The 24139-nt window shown below is 39.3% G+C and overlaps 1 protein-coding gene across 1 annotated transcript in view; it reads right to left on the bottom strand.

Annotated features, from left to right (window-relative positions):
- Positions 1-12567: 12567 nt before the first annotated feature.
- Positions 12568-24139, bottom strand: part of LOC138054394 (uncharacterized) — a 43074-nt gene continuing 31502 nt past the window's right edge. The window contains exons 10-17 of the mRNA XM_068900836.1: positions 20066-20210; positions 19430-19687; positions 18166-18211; positions 16483-16574; positions 15770-15840; positions 14667-14835; positions 13674-13897; positions 12568-12728 (exon numbers count right to left, since the gene is read on the bottom strand). Coding sequence (XP_068756937.1) covers positions 12718-12728; positions 13674-13897; positions 14667-14835; positions 15770-15840; positions 16483-16574; positions 18166-18211; positions 19430-19687; positions 20066-20210 — 1016 coding nt within the window. The 3' untranslated portion in view covers positions 12568-12717. The remainder of the gene's footprint in view (positions 12729-13673; positions 13898-14666; positions 14836-15769; positions 15841-16482; positions 16575-18165; positions 18212-19429; positions 19688-20065; positions 20211-24139) is intronic.

Here is a 24139-nt window from a genome sequence, read left to right as displayed (position 1 = left end):
CACCGGATCAACTGGCATCGGAGGTTCCACAGTTGGGGCAACAGGAGCCCCTGGTACATCTGGTGTTGGGGGATCTATGGGTGGAGCAACTGCAGTTACTGGGACGTCTGGTGTCGGGGGATCTATGGGTGGAGCAACTGGAGTTACTGGGACGTCTGGTGTCGGGGGATCTATGGGTGGAGCAACTGGAGTTACTGGGACGTCTGGTGTCGGGGGATCTATGGGTGGAGCAACTGCAGTTACTGGGACGTCTGGTGTCGGGGGATCTATGGGTGGAGCAACTGGAGTTACTGGGACGCCTGGTGTCGGGGGATCTATGGGTGGAGCAACTGGGGTTACTGGAACATCTGGTGTCGGGGGATCTATGGGTGGAGCAACTGGAGTTACTGGGACGTCTGGTGTCGGGGGATCTATGGGTGGAGCAACTGGAGTTACTGGGACGTCTGGTGTCGGGGGATCTATGGGTGGAGCAACTGGAGTTACTGGGACGCCTGGTGTCGGGGGATCTATGGGTGGAGCAACTGGGGTTACTGGAACATCTGGTGTTGGGGGATCCTCGGGGAGAGGTATAGTGATTTTCTTTCAACTGTATTTATACCTTACAGCAATTAATACTCGTATGCAGGTCTGATGATCCATCTATTAACGTTTGGGTAACGAACCTACTGAAATCAACGTCATTGTCAAAACTAGTGAGATAATTTAGCTTTTCATCGCCAGTCAAGATATGACAAAAAGGATTACAGTGATTTTCATAATTCTGCGGAATCTCACCTCCAAGCGCCAAGTGCCAAACTGCATTTTTACTTCCATGAATCAAATGTCCGAACAGAGCTGGGAAGATCGACTCCGGAAAGTGAATTGGAGTTTTTGTTTAGTTCACAGCTCAAATACCATTATTACATTTTCATTACATGCCATCGGCATCTAGTTCGAATGTACGAACGTACCGCGTGAACAAAAGATGCTGATTGGTGGGTTAAGTCACACATCAATAGATTTCGTCATCTGTGGTTGGCGTCGGAAGTTTGATAAATGGAAGCCAAAACGCAGTTTAGCCATTGGCGCTAGCGCTTGAAGATGAAATACGCAGAATTATGAAAATCGCAGTAACGTAATCCAGCTATCCTAATATTTTACGAGATAATTACACCAAAAACATCCAAAAGAATTGTTAAATTTTTATCTTTGATCTGCGAACTTTTCATTTTTCGAATGCAATTCACTAGAAAAGTTCATTTAATGCTTCACCAGTCCTCTCTTCACAGCCGGCCGTTGCACTTTGTTGATACCAAATTCATGGTAGTTACCGTAATATTTTTGACACAAAAGGACAACCGAGCGACCCACACTTCCATCATTTGTAGGACGACTGGTGTTGAAAAGAAGAACAACTACTTCACTTCTCTTAGTAAGACTCTAGATATAATGCATTGCTCAATGCCAGAAAGCAACATGCGCCAAATGACCGGCATGCTCATGTTAGAAAGCTGCAGCTCTGTTCTGATATCTGGCGCTTCTATAATCCTCTATAGGCGAGAAATCAAAAGAAAGAAGATCCTTAAATAACACCATCCTCGTTATCCACAGCAATGAAAGGCCTATGCACGGTCAGGGGGAGGCAAATAAAACGGATGAAAGATTGTCTTCAAAGTCTACGGAGAAACGGAAACACACAGTTTTTAGAATAACAGTTGTGAAACATGCTGGAAATCAAACGGTGGAGCAGCCAAAAGTACTTATTAATGATATCTACCCGAACGGAGATAGTATGGCACTCTTGCCTTATATACAGCGAAAAGTAGCTCATGATATATGGCAGGGCACTAAAATTCCCTTGACTTTTCATATAAATACTAAACCTGTCAACGAAGACAAGTTGCCAATGAACGAAGTACTCAGTGACAAACCGTTCCCAAATGATAAACTAAATACTAGCAAGAACAACGAGAAGCTATCTGACTCCCCTGATGAGAAAACCCGTCAAGGTAAACTTGAATCAAACGTAATACTATCTGAAGGGAAATTAAATCCACTTAGTATAGGAATCAGCTTAGATGAGGACAAAAATAAGGAATCTCGCCCAGGTGCAGAGTCTAACCAGATATCTCTACAAGATGTGTTGAAGGACATCGATGATACATCCAGAAAATACAATTCATCAGGAAAAGACGGCAATCCTCAGAAAGATAATTCAGTTTTTATAGATTTAAATGATCTTGTCCAGAGTGATAAGCCAAGAATTCAGCCGTCAACTGGAAAAGACGACAAATCAGGAAAGGTTCAGTTAGAGGCAACCAGTCACAAAGATAACGTAAATGGTACAGAAGTGGAAACAGCTGGGGTATCTATAACAACCGAAAGCAAAGGATTTCAAACAGGTGGTCTCATAAAAGTTCTTCTCTCCAAGTTGCTAGGGAGTAAACTAAGTGAAGAACTTAAAGGAAAAGTTGAAGAAGAACTTATTCAGGCCAGCGGTCGTAAAAATCCTAATGATTTGGTCAAAATACAGAAAATAGGATCACGTCCCCATTCCCTAGATGAAGCCTCCACAGCAGCGACCGGAACTCTTGTAGAGTCTTCGCCTGGGACTGTTCAGGGAGTAGACGTAGTGGAACCAAACAACCAAGGAGGAGGAGGAGAACAACCATCTGCACCTTACCCGATTCCTCTTGCTGTTGAGGCCTCCACAGCAGCGGCCGGTACGCTTGTAGAGTCTTCACCTGGGACTGTTCAGGGAGTAGACGTAGTGGAACCAAACAACCAAGGAGGAGGAGGAGAACAATCACCTGCACCTTCCCCGGTTCCTCTTCCTGTTCCTTGTCCAAATCCTTCCCAAATTCCTGCCCCAACGCCTCCCCCGATTTCTCCCCCCCTTCATCCTCCCCTTCCTGTTTGTATCCCTGTTAGTGTCCCATCAACACCTCCTCGACCAGTAATGACTCCACAACCTGTCCCCGGTCAACCACCTTATCAAGTAATTTATGGATCTACAAAGGCAGCTGGCCAGGGTGTTGAATCCCCTCCGGGTACAATAATGGCAGTTGGCACCAGCACTAATGAAATGCAGCAGGGAGATCGTCATGGTAAGCTAAACTGATGAGTCTGTGCATGCGCATGAGCAACAGCAAATGCATGTTTATGATGGACAAGAGAGAGAGTTCTTGCTGCATGTCCAAATAAGCGGAGACCATCAAACAGCATCGTTACGACAAGTTGGCGCGTGGTTTTAATATAACCCAGAAATAAACAGGGATAACCCAAAAATATTAAATTCTTGTCATCACTTTCTTATAGGGCCTTAAATAACCTCTAATATTTTAAGAATTACAACAGTAAGGATTAAACAAAAGTGTGCAATGATCCTCATAGCTCAGCTGGTTGAGATTTGCACGCAATTGCAGAGGTCATGGGTTCGAATTCCGTTGAAACCACTTGAATTTGTCTGTGTCGCTGGTTAAATTGTCCCGATAATTGCGAGGATCAAATATTACACTACCAAATTACCAAAAGAAATTACTTCACTATCAATGAAAAGGCGTTATAGACTAGTTTCATATTATAGTTTTGCATTCTGTTTACCATACCTAAATTGGAAAGGAGGTATCCTCACACGATGGGAGATGTTAAGTGATTTTTCAATAAATTTTGAATAAATTAAATGTTCGATAAGCTAAAGCTACATTTATAAACCACTCCTGTTAAAATACTTGATCTGCGACATCCCTTTTGCGCTATGTCTCACGTTTTTATGGCAATGCGATATGTTCGCTTCTGTGTTTTTTAATCTTCTTTGCATCTCTAATTTGCTTTATTTTGATCTTATCAGCAGCTCCAACCGGTATAGCAGGAGGAATGATCGGTGGTGCAATTAACACAGGTACCGGTGGTGGCATGACTGTAGGAGGAAATTCTGCAGTTGGTGGAAATATGGGCGGAGGAGGAATGGTTGTCGGAGGTGGTCTAGGAGGAGGAGGAGGAGGAGGAGGAGGAGGAGGAGGAGGAGGAGGAGGTGGGGGAATGATAGGAGCTGGTGGTAACATTGCTGGGGGAGGTGGAAACATGGGAGGTGCGGGTGGCAACATCATCGGTGGTGGCAGCATTAACGGAGGCGCTGGTATGGCCGGAGGAGGTGGTGGCTTAATTGGAGGTGGAGGGAGTATGATTGGTACTGGTGGAGGCATTAATCCAGGAGGTTCAAATGGCCAGGCCGGAGCACTTGGTGGTGGAGTGATTGGTGGAGGTAGAGGGGGTATGGGTACTTGGGGAAATCTGGGTAGCACTGGCACTGGAGGAGTCATCGGAGGAACTAATTTTGGAGGCGCTGGAGCAGGAAGCAAAGGAGGAGCCAAAGAAATGCAACGTAAGTTATTATGATATCTTTCGAGTTCGTGATGTCATATTAATAAATTACTATAATATATAATTTGTTTATTCAAACCTTTTGCAGTTGTAATAACTGAATCACAGGTTGTGGTCAATTAGTCAATAAATAACTAGACACTGAATACAACTTTTGAATATGATAGAAAAAATTTATATCCTAATACAATTGTGAACTTCCGACATTACGAATATTCTATAGTAACAAAGTTTTCAAACGACCCGTATTACATGAAACTTTATGTTTAGCGTGAGATCTTAGATTATACAAAACATTTATGGCAATTGGATTGATTAATGAAATTGAATATTGGATTGCTAAGATTAATGCTAGCACTGCCAATAACTTTTGACATGTCTCCTATCGACGAGCCTTTAGAGTTGACAATCCCGCCCGGACTATAGCGTCACTCTGCATATCTTGACCTTGGATATACAATTGACATGGCCCTCTTGTGAATTCTCTCCAAAGAATATTGGGGTAAGTGAGACAAACACCACAGACCCATATTAGATCGAACTAATGAGCGATAGACTGCAATGGTAAAATGCTACTTGGACTGAATATAATCTCTTTCCCTTTGATGTTTTTCAGTTACTCTGGATCTGGGTTTTCTTATCGATGGATCCTCCTCAGTATCTGGCGAACAGAATTTTCGACAAATTTTGAACCTTGTTAGCGCTGTGTCTCACTCTTTTTCTGTCAGTCAAACATTAGCTCGAATAGGAGTAGTTGTCTTTTCGCTGGAGGCTTTTGTCATCTTTAATTTTCATACGTACTTTGATATTCAAAACATAGATCAAGCTTTAAACTCTGTGCAATATCCGGGAACCGATGGACCAGGGACTTATATTGGACGCGGTTTACGCGTTACGAAACATTACCTCTTTGGAAGCTCGGGAAGACCAAATGTCCCGAAAACTCTTGTTTTGGTTGCAGCAGGAAAATCAGTCGATGATGTTATAGCTCCTTCTTTGGCTCTAAGGTCGTACGGTGTAGAAATATTCTGCATTGGTGTTGGAAATCTTTACAGCAAGCTGCAGCTTCATGCAATGGCGAGCTCCCCGCACAGCGAACATATCCTTAGAGGAGACTACGCATCAATTGGGAATACTGCACAACAGGTGGTCACTAAGATTTTAAAAGGTAAAAACACGGTAGAAACAACTTTTTTCCCAGAGTCTTTATGACGGGTGATTCATTCACGTCCTGTCCGCCACTTTGAATCACCAGCCGCAAAGACCCTGGGAACGAGGTTGTGTCAGAGAGGGAAGGATTCTTTTTAGATTATCAGGAGCCACGTTGGCAGGGCAAAGCAAAAGAAAAAAGCCGTAAATTAAGATAGTCTTGGATTTACAATAGAATCATATTTCTTTAACATTGAATAATATTCGCACATGTTCTGTTACGGTTGATAAAGAAAAAGTGTTGGGTAGTCTGGTAGAAGTCCTTTAGTTCCGCGCGGTGAACTGAATAGACCCTTCTCCAAAATGGCGGCAACGGATTTGAATGACCTAAAACTGAACTGAATGAAAAACTGATACCAGAAATAGAAAGAGCACCTTTCCCTTAGTAACCCTGCACAGTTTCGATAATTGAACTGGTTTGAAAAAAAAACAAACTGGTTTTAAAGGAATAAACCGGTTTGAGAAAATTTAAACGAAAAATCAAATTAAACCACAACATATATTACGCCATATCCCCAATCATACAAACGTCTGTAAATTTTTCATTTTTCAACTTACATTTTCTCAGCTGGTATAACACCTGAAACTTTTTGCAGGGTTACTAAAGTAAAGGTGCTCTTTCTATTTCCGGTGTCAGTTTTTAATTTTAACTTCTTTGAATTTTCGGCCGCCATTTTGGAGAAGGGTCTCTTTAATTAAGGCGAAACGATTCAAGAAAATTCGTTGAATACCATTCTGACTCTTTCAACAGGGTAATGCAGAACGACGGTTTTAATCGATCCTTGCAAGTTTGAAATAATGATTGAATTTCATATAATTATAAGTTTAGTTCTTTATCAAGAATAACGAACAATCACTGTTTTTGCACCTTATTGTATAAATATTAAAATTTCGGACAACTCAAAAGCCGAGAAGCAAAAATTACGGTTAACCTGGGATTTAATCTCGCAAACAAATGAAATAAAATTTAGAATATTGTAAGAAAAAAAGCCGTTCCATTTTTAAAAATTCTTTAATGTTTCTGAAAGCACTGTGATCATGAATTTATGAGCTTACCTTTTTTCTTCGTCAGGTGTTTCAGTCCATTTCTGTCGTCCGTGTTATGACGGTAATTGAGTATTTCTGTTTTTTAGCCGTGGTATAATTAAAAGTCCACATTCATCCTACAGGCATTGCGAGCCGTGGAACAATTTTCATTCGTGAAATCCCGCCAAAGCTGAAATTCATCCAATCAGATCGCTTACAATAAGCAATGCAATTTTCCATAACAAGCTTGAACGGTCGAAAAGTCTGTCAGTTGAAGGTGGGCCTTTTGTGAAAATATGAGCAAACCACACAGAATAAATATAATATACACGAGAAAGCCAATGAATGCATGACATCAGCAAACTAATGAAAGACAACAATTGCGCATAATTTTTTGCGTCATTGGCGCGCGCATTAGCTCGAGCGCGTTGATAAAATGGCGAATTTTCATTGCCGAAAAAGAGTCTTAAGTTAAATTGAAAATTTAATACCGACGTTTCGGCAAAACTTCCGTTGTCTAGGTAATAAAAAGGCAAAGAAAGGCAAAGGCAGTTTTGACGAAACGTCGGTATTTACAGCGTTTTAGAATTTTTTTAACTCTTTTTTTGTTACCATCAACAGCGCTGCGCAGGAAGTTTCTTTTTTTACTATCGAATTTTCATTGCCGCCAGTCCTTCAATGAATGCTTGTTTTCTACATTTCAGATTTTTGCTGAGAAAGATGTCTTCATGAATTAGTAAAAAAAATCAGTAAAAATCTATGGCCAGTTTTTTCGCAATTTCATAAAATTGTACTTTTACGTCGAACAGCCCACATTCAAGTTAAATATATTTTGGTTTGTTAAGTACCCACGTATGCATTCAAATACATATTTCGGTACGTACGCAAATTAACCGCATAGAATGACATCAGACTCTGCATTATATCAAGGATTGCATTTTTAATTAAATAGAGCTAAATTTGTCCAACATTAGGGAAGCACAGCAATTGTCAAAGTAGCTCAAATAGCCGTATTCGTCAGCCTCGTACAGTTTTTCATCTCCTGGACGTGTTAGAACAGTTTGCGCGCATAATTACTAATACACGCGCATTATAGCACAAGAGATCACGAATGTATTGCTCAATGTAAAATTTCAAGATTGTCAGATGGTGTTGCCAAAATAATTTGAAAAGAAATATTCCTCATAATATGCCACTCAGTGCTTTAGTTGTAATTCCTTTTTTGGCTGTTTTCTCAAAAAGGACAACAAGAATTGTGTGATTACTGTCCCAGTGGATTTCAAAGTGATGATGGTTTGATTGACTTGGATGAAGTTGATCTTGGTTATAAACGTCATGGTAGACACCATCACAAGCTGCATCCTGACCAACATCTTGTCCGCGATCCACCAGTCAGTGGCCATAGCCGACATGAAGGGTCCCAAAGAGCAGGAACAAAGTTGGTTCGAGAATACACAACTGACCAATCACGACACCTTAAGATCAAAAAAAGTGGGCATTTGGAGACAAGTCATGAGAAAAAGTATGGAGATGAAAGCGAATCAGTACAGTCTACAGTGCAACTTTTGGACAGAGCTGAAAATGAATCGGAAAAATATGGAGAATATACGTATGAAAATGCGAATAATGAGGATCAAGGTAAGAATAGTATGACTTTTAAATGAAATGCTTATGAGCCTCACATTTAGCTTTACTTCACTTCATACTGGATTTATTGTGGATATATTTGCGACTTAACAAATAGATTCCATGTCGCCATGCGTGTCCTCTAATAAATCACAGGTGAGAACCTATCAAAATACGTACATTATTGACCTTATGATATAAAGGGTATTATTATAATTATTCCAGTTACGCCATTTTACCATATTTGGTCAAAAGAACGCGAAAAATATGGGGTCGTTTCGTATCTCACTGAAAGGGCTTCAGGATTGGCCAAAAGAACAATAGAACGAACAAAGATAACAATGGATTTAGCACAGAAAACAGTATGAAGTACACTCAATGGTTCAACAAGAAATACGACCTTGGGTACGACCCTACCTAAAATATGAGACGGTAATACACTGTATAGTGTCCTGGTTTGATCGGTTTACAGAACAGAGCAAATACGGATAGACTACGAGCAGTCTCTCTTTTTTCTGTAGTCCGTTGAGCAAAGCGCGAGACACGCAAATGGCCACGCTCGTGACTGAAGGTGCGAGACGGGAGAGGCTCGTTTTGCGCGTCTCGCGGCTTCGCCGCTCACGCGCGCGTGTACTGCTCTCACTAAATCTGAAGAAAAAGTGAGACTGCTCGCAGTCTAAAATACGTACGTTGGACGGGCGTTTTTCAACGAAAGAAATTGAAACACGATGCAAAGCCTGAGGCCCCGTCAACACTTATCCGGATATTTTTTAATCCGCAACTATTTCTTTCCGGATACGCCTTCCGTCCAGGCTCTGCAGGGTGAATATTTTCGAATCCGCTATGAATCTGGAGCCGTGTTGACGCGAAATCCGGAAATTTTTAATTCGGATGACATAACAAGATGGAGCCCAGTTCCTTACGTCCATATTCATTAAGAAACCCGAGAACATTCCCTCTTGTCGCCGCACCAAACGATTTCAGGATAGTTTTATCCCCTTTGCAGTGAAATCTTGGGATGCATCCCTTAGTTTGTGACAATAAGTCATAATTAACGATCACAGCGCATAATTGACTGTAGATAGATCTTGTTTTATTGTATGTAGTTTTTACTCATTTTACTAATCTTATTGTAAATCTAATAGTTAAATTTACTCATTGTAAGCTTGAGTTTTTCAAATTCAGATTTGCCATTCAAGTAAATAAACAGTTATTGGTAACGGTTACCGTGAAATCAATTCTCAAGATGGCTGCCGAGGGCAGCTTACTGTGCTGCTTACATCGTTCGCTCGCCCCCTGAAGGACAGATGGGGCATTTTTTTAAAAACACTGTTATTTTTTGTAGTGGAATAATAAATCTCTTATTCGATGGTTTAACATATAATACTCGCGGACCTTTTGTTCATTGCTCGTATTTTTCCTCGCCCCTACAAGGCCTGGAAAAATACTACTCAACTCGCAAAATATCCTCAGGTATTATTTGTTAAATAATCAAATTAAATGTATATAGAGCTCTCCTGATTATTTATATTTGGTCTTGACTGGAAAACGTTGCCCTTCGTCCAAAAGCTCGTAGCACCAGCATGTGTATACATGCATGTTAATGAGTTTCGATTTTCAAACTTTTCCAAATGGGCCTGTAATGCGCTTCAAGCGACTTACGTTTGGAATCTCGTATGTGGCAGAGATCTTCCAGAATTTGAAAGGGTCGATTTACACGGTACGATTTTTGTCGCATGCGACAACGGCTTACGACAGGCCCACGACATGATTTACGATTGTTGTGTATGTCAGAAAAATGTCGTAGCATTTTAAAACATGTTTTAAAACGGTGCGACAATCGTAAGTCATGTCGAAGGCCTGTCGCGAGCTTGTCGCATGCAACAAAAATCGTACCGTATAAATCGGCGCAAACGGTGAGACACTCGAAGACTCCTCGAAGACATCGGCAGGACAATCAACACCAGTGACCCCACCGACCCGTAAAGAAACAAATTAAAATACAAATTATTTAATAAACATTTAACATTATAAAATAAACTCTAACATAATAGGAAAAAAAGCTGTTCCGACATTTCGAGAACTGTTTGTTCTTTCAGTGCGTTTCTTTTCTTTTGTTTTAGGTGGGGAGGGATGTAATGTAGTTACCATATTTGGTGTGTCTTTGGGCCAAAAAATGCTTCGGATGTATTGACTCGTTAAGCAAATTATCTGGATGTCTACTTACGCACGGTGACCTAAGGTTGTTCAATAAAATGAAGTCAATTACAAAAAGAAAGAGCTAAAATGAAAGAAGTCGTAATTTGTACACCATAACCAAAACACGTTTTTTCAAAACCCTCTTACATTTCGAATGCCGCTGAATTTGCTTCTCTTCGACAGAGTGCAAAGATTTCTCTCCTGACTGCAACGACTATGCATCACGTGGATACTGTAGTTATTTCGCCCCAACAGTAAGAATAGGAACTATTAACACGATGTGCAAGAAAGCGTGTGGAACGTGCATTGATAACACGTAAGTTGCCGAGTGAACAAGTGAAACTTTACAATAAAAAGGACATTTCGGATACTTCAATGCCTTATATCCTTACATTAACGTAATTAACTCAAGCTTCCGTTTGTTTTGTAGACCAAAGGTTAAAGAAGGTGTGTACGAGGTTGATGAAACAAACCCCTTCTACAAGAAAGCGGATATACAAAAACCATTTGTTCACTAGAAACCAAAGCATTTGGATCATCCGGATATACAAGGCCATAGCACACTCTGAGCATCAGCAGTTTTATTGCCCTTTGCGCCAAAATATGTTTATAATCTCTTAATTTAACCGGCTCTGTGGTCTTAAAGGCCGAGCAAATCTTCACTGATCTTATGAGACTTGTGAAAAACATCATAAAACTATTACGCTTTGAGTTTTTTTAAAATGTCTTTTTAATGTTCTTGGTGTGTTATCCCAAATTCCGAAAGAGACAGTCGCTTCGGATTCAATTCAGACAAGATGGTTTGACATTGTAACATTGTTGAGATCTTTGTATACCGAAGAAGAAACTGGGCCACCGGTAGCAAAGGGGTCTGTCACGGTTGGTCAAGGAGCGGACTTTTTTCTCCCTCACTACCTTGTCGCGAGGACAAATTATAATCATCCGAAAGTAGCTCAGAGCAAGGTTCTAACACTCAGCATTGGTACAAGCGAAGCGCAGGCCGAAATCTCTACGCAGTTCAGAGGTACAACACCTGATTTGATGTTTGTTTATGTTGGCCTATATTTCCTGCATTTGCAAATGCGCTTGTTGTCACAGGCATTCCTTTAAGCGCTAGACAATTATCACGTTTTCAAGCGATTTGCGTAATCTCTGATGGTCTGCTTTTACCGTTTGCAAAAAAATCAATAAAGGACGGCTTATCTATAAGTACACTATGCAATACCTCAAACCCATGACAAGTGGGAAATGGACAATAAATTGGCAACCGATTAACCTCTTAACCCACCCCCCTCATTGCCAGTTTTGTTCTTATCCTTACTCACCTACCCTACCCAGCTACCTTTTTATCCAACCAATTGCCTCCTGGCAATCTTTTTCCGCTTGTCCACGTAAAGGAAAACAGGTGGAGCGTTAAAAGATAAAGAGGTTAGTTTTTAAAGAAACTTAGGGCGCGTTCGATTGACCCTATTCCGGAATACGAATACGTGGAATGATGATTAAAACGGTATGTTTCGCGCGTTTCGAGGCAGCAAGGATAATAAAAAAATGTTTAAAATAGCATTTTAGCGGATGTTTGACAATTTTAATGTGAATCTCCGTAAAAACGAAGGATTCCTAACTTATATTCCATGTATTCTTATTCCGGAATACGGTCAATCGAAAGCACCCTTAGTATGGCTATGTGCTCCGTCGCTGAGGAGGGGGAAACCCAGAAAAGGGTTTATGGTTAAACTGCATAATATCCGGCCACTTATTTACCCTAGACTTACTAAAGTTACATGCTGATTTTTGGTGAGGGAGGAAAACCAGAAAACCTTGAGAAAAACCCTCGGCGAGGGATCGAGAACAAGACAAACTCAACACTACACTACGGATCGTTATACGGAAGCACATTGAGGCTTGTCGATATGCGCATTTCCAATAACTTGCATTCCCCACTTCATCATCCTTAACTGGAAGGTGGGAACTTCATAATTATAGAAATAATAATTAATTCCATTTTTATTAAACAAGAGATCCTTAAAATAAATCGATAGGTTCTTTTGCGTTAATGCTGCTATCAGTGAATAGAAAATATCTTTTTAATGCCATGAAGTACTGCACACGATAACAGCTTGCTTACATGAAAAGTCCAAGCTGACATGACTTGTGTAAACGTTTTATTTAGTTTTCATTTTCTACTTTGGTCCTAGCAAAACATGGCATCTAGATTCCATCATCATGATAATAAATTGACACTTTTATTTGTTACAAAAGTGACCATAATTTCTCTTTCTTTCTTCCTGAATTCGTTTACTTTGCCTCTGAAATCATAAAAACAGGCAAGCGTAAGTCCAGGATATTACTGGGCAAAAGGCCTCTCAGTTGCTGTAATCATTACCACTTTCAATAATACAAAAGACGCAATTCTTAAATAAATGGCTTTTTTCAGAAATTAAGTTTGCAATAATTTTTAGTTTGAAAATGTTTTACGAGACTTTGTTCTTTTAAGACAACTTATAACGCCAGAAAAACGTTGTGTCTCGGGTTTTATTATATAGATATTGATGAAATACCAAGATTTCTCCTTTTACTAAAAAATCATATCTTCACCGCGCGCAGTGAACACATCATTTTTATCTTTCACGAGTGAGGATATAGGTGTTGTCATGGTAACCAACACGATTAGCCAATAAAACGCGAGCATTCTCTTCATTGTAAGATACTTTTGTGCTTTAATATAATTCTTCTCTACGACATTAACATTTTTATTGCAAAATTTGACATTATCATGATTTATTTTTTCATAACTTTCATATCTTGTTTTATGTTACACAACATGCGTGTTTTAGCGGTTGGTGGCCACTTTTTCATCATTTCGAACCTGAATAAAACAAGTTGTTTTAAGTCTAGACATTTCATCAATATCTATATAATAAACAGAACATTACATGGCCGCGCGGGGATACGAATTTTATCTTCTCGTGCTGAAAGTATCTCTCACTCGTTCGCTTCGCTCACTCGTAAGAGATACTTGCAGCACTCGAAGATAAAATTCGTATCCCCGCGCGACCATGTAATATCCTCTATCTATACACACACTCCAGAGTTTCTATCTAGCTCTACTCTGCTCCCACCTTCCGAAAATATTTTTCTCGAGACTTCTCCTCAAAATTGAAGATATAGTTAATTTGATCTAATCTTTCACAAGATTTTCCGCAGAAAAATTTGTCAATTTTTGTCAATTTTGTGGTAAATGCAGAACTAACCGTCAAGAAACATGTATACAAAATTGGCATCACCCTTGCCAATGCACTCATTGTCATCATTGATGTTGCATGTGGTGAAGTTTTGTCCAATGCACAGATACGAGTCTCCGTGTCGCGAGTATTGATCACACGCTCCAGGCCCTGACCAACACTCTCCGTAGTTCTGAAGCCCGAACATAATGTAACCTCGGGAGGTGGCGGCCATGGCACAACGGCAAGCGAGGCTGCAGGATGTATCGAAATATCAAGGTCAGCAATATATCCGAGTTAATTTGGTACGATTTAAAATTCGGCTTACGAAGAATACCACACCCTAGTCACAGGTGAAAGCAAGTCAAAGTATTTGAAGACTAGATTCTATCTAGAATCGTTTTTTCATCATCGTAGATGTGGTCAATGGAATGGTGCTTCTCTTACTATTTTATTGCGATCGATGATAAGGAGAACTCACAATCTAATAATGGGTGTTCTGTGACTAGCGTGAGCTATAGCAAAATTTTCGTATTTTCGTTCGTCTGCCTTTTCAGCTGAGAAACTAAATATTTTAAGCAAGAGCCGATACAACGTAGGTTTGATTTAGTGGTGTACTATGTTTTGGCTGGCCAAACCAGGTATCAGTCGATTTATATTACACCACTAAATCAAATCTACGTTGTATCGGCTCTTGCTTAAAATATTTAGTTTCTCAACTTGTAATTACACCGATCAGATCAAGCCACTGATCCAACGTACACCGACAGGAGTGATCGTCCACGGTTGCTTGCTTCAAAATTCTGGCTTTTTCAGCGCCATCTTGAATTACGTCATACGTGAATTGATACGTCATATGCGCAAATGACGATCGCGCACCTCCTGATTGTTTGTTCCAATGAGATTGTTTATTTCCATACCTTTCTCCTTTGCTTCCAAAGCGATTGCCGAACGCTCTTCAATAATCCGAGATTACTATTAGTTATGGTGGGGTCCTTATTTAATATTAAATGGTTTACAAACCCGTGAAGATAATGATCCCAGTTTTGCCAATCGACTGCTCTTCCATTCTTGTGATTGCGATCACTGATTAGAAGATCAGACATAGCTCTTGCCCATCTTCTGTCCTGGTAACAACCCAGCTTATAATACGTTCTTTCACATGTGGGATGTTGCCCAATATAGGCAGGTACTGTGTAAATTTAAAAATAAAAAAAAAACAGCGGAACGGAGGCTTGAAAAAAATGTTTGTTTCTCATTTTGAAAGATAAGTACCTAAGATATTAACTGGTCACGTGGAATAATTAACAATTAGTTTGTTTAAGCGTCATTATAAATTAAAATGTATGCCTATAGTCTGAAGGTTTTTATTGAGATTCGTAAGAATCTCTTGATGTACAGGCATGTTCTTCTATAATCCAAACATTCTAAGAGCATGGCATTAATTATTCGATATTACTTGGCTTAATGTATAAACCAATATCTTTATAACATATAAACAAATATATATATATATATATATATATATATATATATATATATACATATATAGAAAGGTGAGGCTAATGAAACCAACACATGATTCACTGTTACTCCGAGTTTCGTGCTTACGCACTCATCAGACAGTCTGATGAGTGCGTAAGCACGAAACTCGGAGTAACAGTGAATCATGTGTTGGTTTCATTAGCCTCACCTTTCTACGATTTAGCTCTACACTTATGTGTATTGAGCACTATTTAACAGTGTTGGCAGCCTTATTATTATTATTATATATATATATATATATATATATATATATAACCTAAGATTTACATACCAGTGAAAAATATCAGGCACAATCATCATGATCGATCTGAGAAACATCCAATATTACTCTTGTTTGAACACGCCACCTATTCTTAACGAGGCGATCTTACCACTATATATTTTGCCTGGAAAAGTGACGATATTCTTGGGAAGAAAACTGCTAAGTCCCCGCCATATTTCCCTCGCGGCATCGCCAGCCTTACAAGGTACTGAACACTGTTCAACTACTGTTCAAAACGTTAAATACTGAAAGAGCCAGTTTTCCTGAGAAAAGTCAAACTCTTACACCCTCTTTAGTCATAAAAAATGATATGGGGAACCTGAGCTGATGAATGATGAGCAAAGCGTTATGATGGTAAAGAAAGCAAAGTTCACCATGTCTTTTATCGACCTGTGGATCAGAAGAAAAACTGACTAAGCATTTTCTTTTACCCCGGTAGAAAAGGAATATTCTATGTATTCTTGCAAATGCCATGATTCAGGTCATATTTTGCGAAAACTAGTACTGTTCGACTCCTTATTTATGTCCTCCACTGGATCGATATAAGGACGCCGATAGTTTTATTGTTTGGGAGGTTAGGATCCATTGTTTTTCTTGTCCGTAAAATGTTAAGGTTTGTGACAAGTCGATGCGTTGTCCTGCAGGCATGACGATCATGCAGGACAAATGTCAGAGCCGATCGCGAAACACTGGTATAAGCTTCTCGACGACGATTTTATCCCAAGCCATTCTTTACAAAGAAACTGAAATCATTTGAGGTGTGAGTTTTAAACTACGGCCCCAACGCATCCAGTATTGCTGGTGTATAGAGAATCACATGAAATGCACAGGGACATTATCAAATTCGTGGCAAATCCAACATTTTCTGAAACGCCTCTCTTAAACGTTTTCCTCTTTTTAACATACTGCGTTATCGTTCGAAGGTACAGAATCACATGAAATGGACAACTGCATTAACAAATTCGTGGGAAATACCTAAATTTCAGAAGCGCTTTTCTTAACATTTAATAACATTTAAGCCGGGATACTCACTGTGTTATTATTTGAAACTGCTTCCTGTGTTCCTGGTGTTCCGAATCAAAGGAAAATTCTCTAACTAAATTAAACTCGACGGAATACTTCCTCTGTAAATTACTCAGTCAATGCCTCGATCATTTAGTGAGATTTGCATAACAACGCAATGAAGCACCGTAGGAAGTAAACTGACTTGTTCGTTCTTGCGGATCACGTACAACTGTCGAGTTGCAATTTTTTTTAAGTAAACGTACTTATAGGTCTTGAGGAGTAACGGGGGAAAATCTTAATCAGTGAACTGATGATGTCTTTAAAAAAACTTTGATTTCTCATTGAAATCAGTTTAATCAGCTCAGGATTTTTTCTTCAATATAGTTGGCTTCAAGACCATGAGAAATAGAGACAGTGCCTGTGAAAGGAGAAGTAGACAATTGTTTTATTTATTGATCATATTTCTATGTTTGGGGAATTAAATTTATTTCTAATGGACCACTTGAAAATTGACTGAAGTGTTCAAAGAAAGCTCAGTCTTCGAAGACTTAAGTAAAAAACACAGGAAATGATATTTTATCGCTCATGACAGCTACGCTTTGCAAATGGAAATCACTTTGTTTCCGCAATTTGACCAGTCAATAATGTGCCATTAAGCAAAAAACAATTGTCTCCTACCCTAGGAACAAATGTTTTTCACTTTGGAATTTACTTTTTTATTCAAATTTTAAAGCAGACCATAGTTTCGTCGTCCACGTTTATTTTATTATTTATCAAATGTTTTGTCCAACAAAGGCAAACCGTTTAAATCCCGGAGAGGAGGTGGACAGGCACTTCCTATTAATGGACTAATGGGATGTGCCGCTGGACGGGGTCGCATTTTCACCACTGAATTGACTATAATGGGGTTGTGTTTTCAACAGAGTTCCCGACAGAGTTACTAGAATGGGGTCGCAAATCGTCGGGATTTGGGGGGTGAGTAAATCCTGACTATGGAAAGATTCGCGGTAAAAAAAAGTTGTTACAAAAAGAACTGCAGCGCTGTTGATTTAATATTTACTAGTCGCATTATATTCCGTTTTGAAATTACAATTGAAGGCTTTATGTAAGGTTTATGCATAAACAGAAACTGACAAAGTTGGGGGTTTGAATCTGCTTAAATAGAGTTTCAATTGTCATTTTTAACGAAAATGTTCAAGGGCCAAAAGCGTTTCCATGGTTATTAAGTGGAAACTTCCTCCTTTATCATGGAAAAGTCATTCACGAAGAGAGTACATGAGAATGAAAGATATAAATAGTCTCTTCGTGAGTCATAAGCTAGGGACGGCAAAAAAACCTTCAGCTTTGCACTCTACAACACCACGAAAATAACCGTGACATAGTCAATATTAAGAAATGAAAAATTAACGTTAAATGGGATATTGAACAGTCAAGCGGATAGCTAGTGGAATACTTCAATCAGTACCAGCGCCCAAATATGGACCTTAATAATAGTTTGGAGGCGAAATTGAATTCTCTAAATCCATTTGAAAATAATAAGGAAGACCCAAGCTTTGTTCATTCCCTGATGGTAAAGTTAATGTTGAGTACAGGTGATTTTCACTAATACGTTTCAATAAGCTTCTTTTTATTTGAGTATCAATTTCAATTTAAGTCATCAAAAGTTCGAAGAGGAACATGTTTAATTTTCATCGAGAAGACTGATTTCACATCAGGAATTCCATTTCCACTTCCGCTTCCACTTCCACTTCCACCTCTGAAATAAAGAAAAAAGGGTTTTGACTTGTAGTAAAGAATATACGAGTAGACTTCAATATCATCAAGTCATCAAGTGAAACAAAGTCTGATCTAAACTTAAAGACATCTTAACAACCTTCAGCCTCAGCTCCAAAACAAGAGGTTCTTATCAAAAAAAATGTAAGCACAGGTATCCCAAGCTCAACATATGAGTAGAAAGAGTGAGAAATATAAGGAGTTGTATGGGAAAAACGGTTTTCCTAATTTTTTTAATTTATTTTCAGAACAACCGTTTTTTATCCATACAAATCCTTATAGTTCTACTCTTGCGTAATATAGTACAATACAGACACTCATTTATCGAGCTTGGGCGACCCGTGGTGTGAGTGCGAGGATAACCTCTCCATTTCGTCCATAACCCGTACTTTAAATAGACAATACGTTACTCCAAAAGATTAGGAGTCTAATGTTTATATATCAGTATATTGTTAGATTCTAATTTTTAGTTTTTTTTTCTCCTTTCTCCGTGATCATACAAGTGTGCAATATATTTGATAATAACATGCTTAACATGCATGGATCATTTATGACAAATCACTTTAACTCGGATACTGGTAGGGCTGACTGATCAGTAAGCCCCTAGGTAAAATAGAAGCTAAATATGCCAAGGGAACCTAAGGGAAGCTGGGAATTAAATTGACAGAAAGTGTAACAATGTTACAAACGTAATTTTCCTTGCGACAAACTAAGCGTGAAGCAAATGATCTAGTCAAACAATCGCGACAGCAAAAGGGATTTAACGGTAGCTCTGCAAAGGCCAGTTGACTCCATATAGAAAGCACCTTCGCAGCTATCTTTGGCTTTACGTCTCCTGATTGGCTATGCATGGAAACGACTCGAACGTTTTCGGCAGGTCTATGAGGCAATCGATAAAGTACTTTTCTAGCTCGAATGAAATGGCTGTAGCTTTTAACGGCACCTCACTAACTTGTGGGAGGAGCGGTGGTCTCATGGTTAGTGCGCCGGACTCCGGATCGAGTGGTCAGGGTCCGGGTTTCGTGCCCTGGCAGGGGACAATGCGTTGTGTTCTTCGGCGAATTTAATGCTGGGGATAGCCCTGCGTTGGACTAGCATCCCATTCAGGGGGGGGGGGGGAGTAAAAAATACTTCTAGTCGCTTCATGCTACAGGGATAAGCTCCGGCCTTATGGGCCATGTGGCTCGTAAGCGGACTTTACCTCACTAACTTAGTGCTTTGCTGACCTTCTAAAATCTTGTAAACGTAGTTTTTGTTTGGACCTCCAACGCATTCATTGTCATCTTCGTCGTCGTTGCATTTCTTGTATTGAAATCCAACACAACCCTCAGGATCTGACTTTCCGTGACGATCAAACCTCTCGAATGCGAGTTCATCACTCCAACATTCACCATAGAACTGAAGACCAAAGTGACTTTGACCTAATACTCTTGATAATTTGGCACAACGGCAGGCCAACCTAAGCCACACAAAACGAATTCGTCACTGGTTACAGTATCATTTGGGAATAATCACTGGGCCTTAATTGAGCTGTCCCCCGGATGAACAAAGTTTTTGTGCATTATGTATGAGTCCTGCACGACTCAAGAGTAGATGTGATTGGGTGGTCTTTGTTGAGACTCATCGGAATGACCGCATGTAGAACCATCATGGTAGTGTTGATTTGACAGTTATTTTACACTTATATTTATCAATTAAAAGGCCTGGGTCCCCTTTCATGTAAGGCTTCATGATTTGTCTTGGTCTTCTACAGTCTTTAGCTTGATTTGGAAAAAATCCGAGTGAAACTCACTTTATTTTCTGTAGGATAAATGCATAATTTTATTTCAGACTTCACCTTTTAAGAAATTTTTCCCATTCACCAGGTTTCCACTTTATTTCATCCCTCACATTTAGAAGAAGTTTTGCTAACGCTCTGTCATTTCGTTTTTCTTTATAACATCCAATTTTCTGATACGACACTTCACAGTCTTCTTGTCCTTCTTTCAATGAAAAATAAAAAAAAGGAATTATTTTAGTTAGCGGTCTGTTACAAGTAAGTAGGGAAGACAATTTAAGTATGATGTGTAGACAAGACGTAAAGGCTTGGCCAAATTATAAATGTTGAACGATCCATAAAATTTAAGGGGTGTATATGTTGGCTAAATTGGTGATCCTCGTTTTATGTAGATTGAATATGCACTCTACCTCAGTAGTTTAAAATACCTATCAACCTTCCAAAAAGGACTGAAAACACGTATACCTTCCCTCAAGCTCTGTCTTACGCAAGTCAACACATCTTCTTTATGTTTCGTATCATCATAACGGTTTCTCTATTCATACACTTACTCATTCAATCTGAACATTACAACATCATGAGTAAGGGAACAAAGAACTGTACAATGTGTCTTCACCACTACACTACAACGACGAACACTTCTTTTCATTTTTCACTTTTGTATAATAAGTCAAATGATATCCATGTATAATCTGACCCTAAGTTTTCTCTAGGCTTAATTTAGGCCCCATAAAAAAAAAACTTTCTTCAATTCATCTGAATGCGTATTCAACCCAGGTAAAACTAAATGCGGATCACCAATTTAACCTACAGTAGGTAAACACCGATTCAACCTGAGAACGGATTTTACCGGCAGCCCACAGCTAGCAGTAAAGGAGGCTAAACGTTTGGTCAGTTCAGTTCAGTTCAGTTGGTCCTCGAATCACTGTGAAGTCCGTTATGCCATTTCCTTTGGATGGGAGCCTACCTAACCGAATTAAAATCACCCCACCTCTTTATAATGTTATTTATCCACTCAAAAAAGTTTCATAATACGTTAATTTCAAAACATCACGAGGCAGTGTTACCTTCTGATTGGACAAGTCCCACCAGAGACAAAAGAACAAACCAATGCAGCACATTCATAGTTTCAACTGTCAGAGGCTCTGACGAAAAAATGCGTGAAATGCGTCATTTCTCCAATTAATTCGATGAAAAGAAAAAATAGAGCATGAACTTCTTTGTGGACAATCGGAATTAATGCTTTGGCTATATGACAGTAATAAATCTCAGTTCCGGTAGTATGTAGAAACGGGGTGTGTCAGCCTTAAAGGAAAGGAAAGGAACTTTATTTAAGTGTCTAGTCGTTCTAGCGCTGAAGCACGAATTGGGGACACTGTAAATTGAAATTAACAATTAACACAAATCAAGTCAAATGTTGGTTTTTGAGGAGAGGGGAAACTGGAGTACCCGGAGAAAACCTCTCGGTGCAGAGTAGAGAACCAACAAACTCAACCCACATATGACGCCGAGTCTGGGAATCGAACCCGGGCGACATTGGTGGGAGGCGAGTGCTCTCCCCACTGCGCCATCCCTGCACAAACCCTAAAACCTCGTTTAATGGCGTAACTCCCTTGAGTCTCCTTTAAAGGAACTCGGATTTTTTTCGAGTGTGCACAAGTCATAGTTCTGCTCATTTAAGAACTCATTTATTTGTCAAATTCGGCGAATATGACCGACGAAATTTAAACAGCAGGTTCTTTCCGGTAGATGCATAACAACTACTAATCTCAGGGTTAAGCCAACAAGAAATACTCGGTGCTCCTTGAACCTAAATTGGCAGCTTTCATAAAAAATCTCGGGGTTTTTTGGATTAAGTTAATTGTCATTACATTTTGATTACAGAAAGCTGTACTGATAAATCGAAGTGACTATATGCCAGCATGTGAAGGTCCACCCAAAATCCACAGCACAACATGTGCTACTATAAAACAGTTCCTGCTTCGCTGATAAACTTGAAAATCGAGTTTGTTTACTAAAGAGGTCTCCTGAACAGTAAAATAAAAAAAAACCGACCGGCAAAAAAGGCAGTCTGTTCTTAAAAGCAAGAATTAATTTCCTCAAAACTAAAAGAATTGCTTGTCCGCAATAACATCGTGTCGCATATTATCCGTATTTTATACGCTACTTACCTCATATCACCCTCGGAATGGTTTGGCAAGAAGACTCATCTGGTATGGAATGCTTTATTACTTTAGCCTTAAGCTTATCATGATTTTTCAACTATGGGAACCTACAGGTGTTAATTAGTTGAAGTCTAGGTAGAGAGGGTGCTAATTACATGAAAAAACTGAATTCGATGAATATAATTTAAACATGTTTAGAATTTGAAAACAGTGTTTATTGGATTCTCGCAAACAGATTACTATAACAATACCGGCCTGTGTCTGGTTTGCAGCCAATTTTTATAAATACGATTTCCGTAGATCAGATACGAGTGGGACTGCAATGCAAGCAATTTATGTTATCTTCTCCTTAAGAATCTGTTTGTCTCAACGGAGACTAATCAAGGCTCTTGATAAACAGGCCTTGTCTTGAAGAAGAGAAAGACGAATTATCAAGCTTAACCAAGACTGTAGGAAGAAGGATGTTCCAATGAATATAAAAGAGCCGGAAACTCTGAACAACTCAATGAGCTCTTTTGCCCTTTCGCGGGGCAAAAGAATACAACCTACTTCCAGAATACATTCGGGCGACTAACAATATTTTAAGTTTTGAAAGGAAAAGGAAAGTGCTGCCCACTTCTTGAAAAATACTTTTTAATTATCCAGGTAAATGTTTCTACTCGTAATACATGTATATATTTCTATTTTTTGTAATACAGATTTTTTATTATTGTATACTACGGCAGAATAGCCCCGTATAGAGGAATCGTAATTAAGTCTACCTGTTACCTGTTACCTACCTTATTACGTAGGATGCCTCCTGCAGGGCAGACCACGTTATAAAATGGAGACCGTTTGTTTTTCCTCATATCCACAAATTGTAACGTTTGTTATCATTGGCTAGTTTCTGTACATAGAAGATATAACGGCATATTTTAGTGGCCACAATTGTCATACTACGTCATCCACATGCCATGGTCATTCTCACTTTTTGTGTTTCCTCGTTTGTTTACCGAAGTCGGAGGTACACGAAAGAATTTCTACTGTCGATTGCCTGGCTTTGCTACAAGTAAGTGTTGATTTCTATTGAAGCCACTAGTAACTGTTACAGCTTTCATATCGTCGTTTTAATCTCTTTCATGTTTTGTGGGAGTTTTTATCGGTCACACAACGCGGTGTCAAAAGTAGTACTAATAGCAACGAAAATTAGTTTGTAATTCCTTTTGAATTGGATTGAGTCTTCATATTAAATAACCGGTAAGAAATTGAAATTATTTTCCTATATTAGCGCACTTAATTGAGACCAAAACAACATATTTTCTTTAAGGGTACCGTGCACCTTCAGGGATGTCTTCAGAGAAACGGATGTAGCGCTTTCTGATTACGGTGCACTGGTATACTTTGTTTATTATTGAAGAAAATGCTTTGTTTTTCTTGTCAGAGCACTAACGAAAGCGCTAACCAAAACGTTTGAGTAACCGCGTGGAAAAAAGCACTCATCGAATTTTACATTCCCCAAAACTGGTTTGGTGGTAATAGGTTTATCAAGCTACTGTCAAAATTTGATTGCAATGAAACAAAGCGCCTTTGATTTGTAATCTTTACATTTTTACCTTTCAAGATAAAAATCCACCCCAACACTTTTCCCGACAATTAGCTAATCAGAGGACGCCACTTTTTTCGGGTCCCAGCTGTCGATCTCTCACAAGTGCTTGCGTTCCACCAGCTTCATTGTGACTAATATTCTTCCGATTTTTTACTCATGTTTTCGGAGCGGATCTGTCTTGATACTAAATAGAAAAAGGACGCGCACAGTCATCTATCTCATCAAAAACAGCAGCAACAGCAGAAAAAAAGTGGAAGCGGATCAACGCAAAAGCTTTAAAAAGAAGCACAATGTAGGATGAGCGTAAAAATTATCGCAAACAGATGGTGACGGCGATATCAGCATGCGGGCTGGTTATGTGAATCGTTTACATAGTGTTTTCCT

Source organism: Montipora capricornis, chromosome 6 (genome assembly GCF_036669925.1).
Source record: "Montipora capricornis isolate CH-2021 chromosome 6, ASM3666992v2, whole genome shotgun sequence".
Classification (NCBI taxonomy): Eukaryota; Metazoa; Cnidaria; class Anthozoa; order Scleractinia; family Acroporidae; genus Montipora; species Montipora capricornis.
Note: the sequence above shows the minus strand (reverse complement) of the source record. Positions and strands in the feature narration are given on the sequence as shown.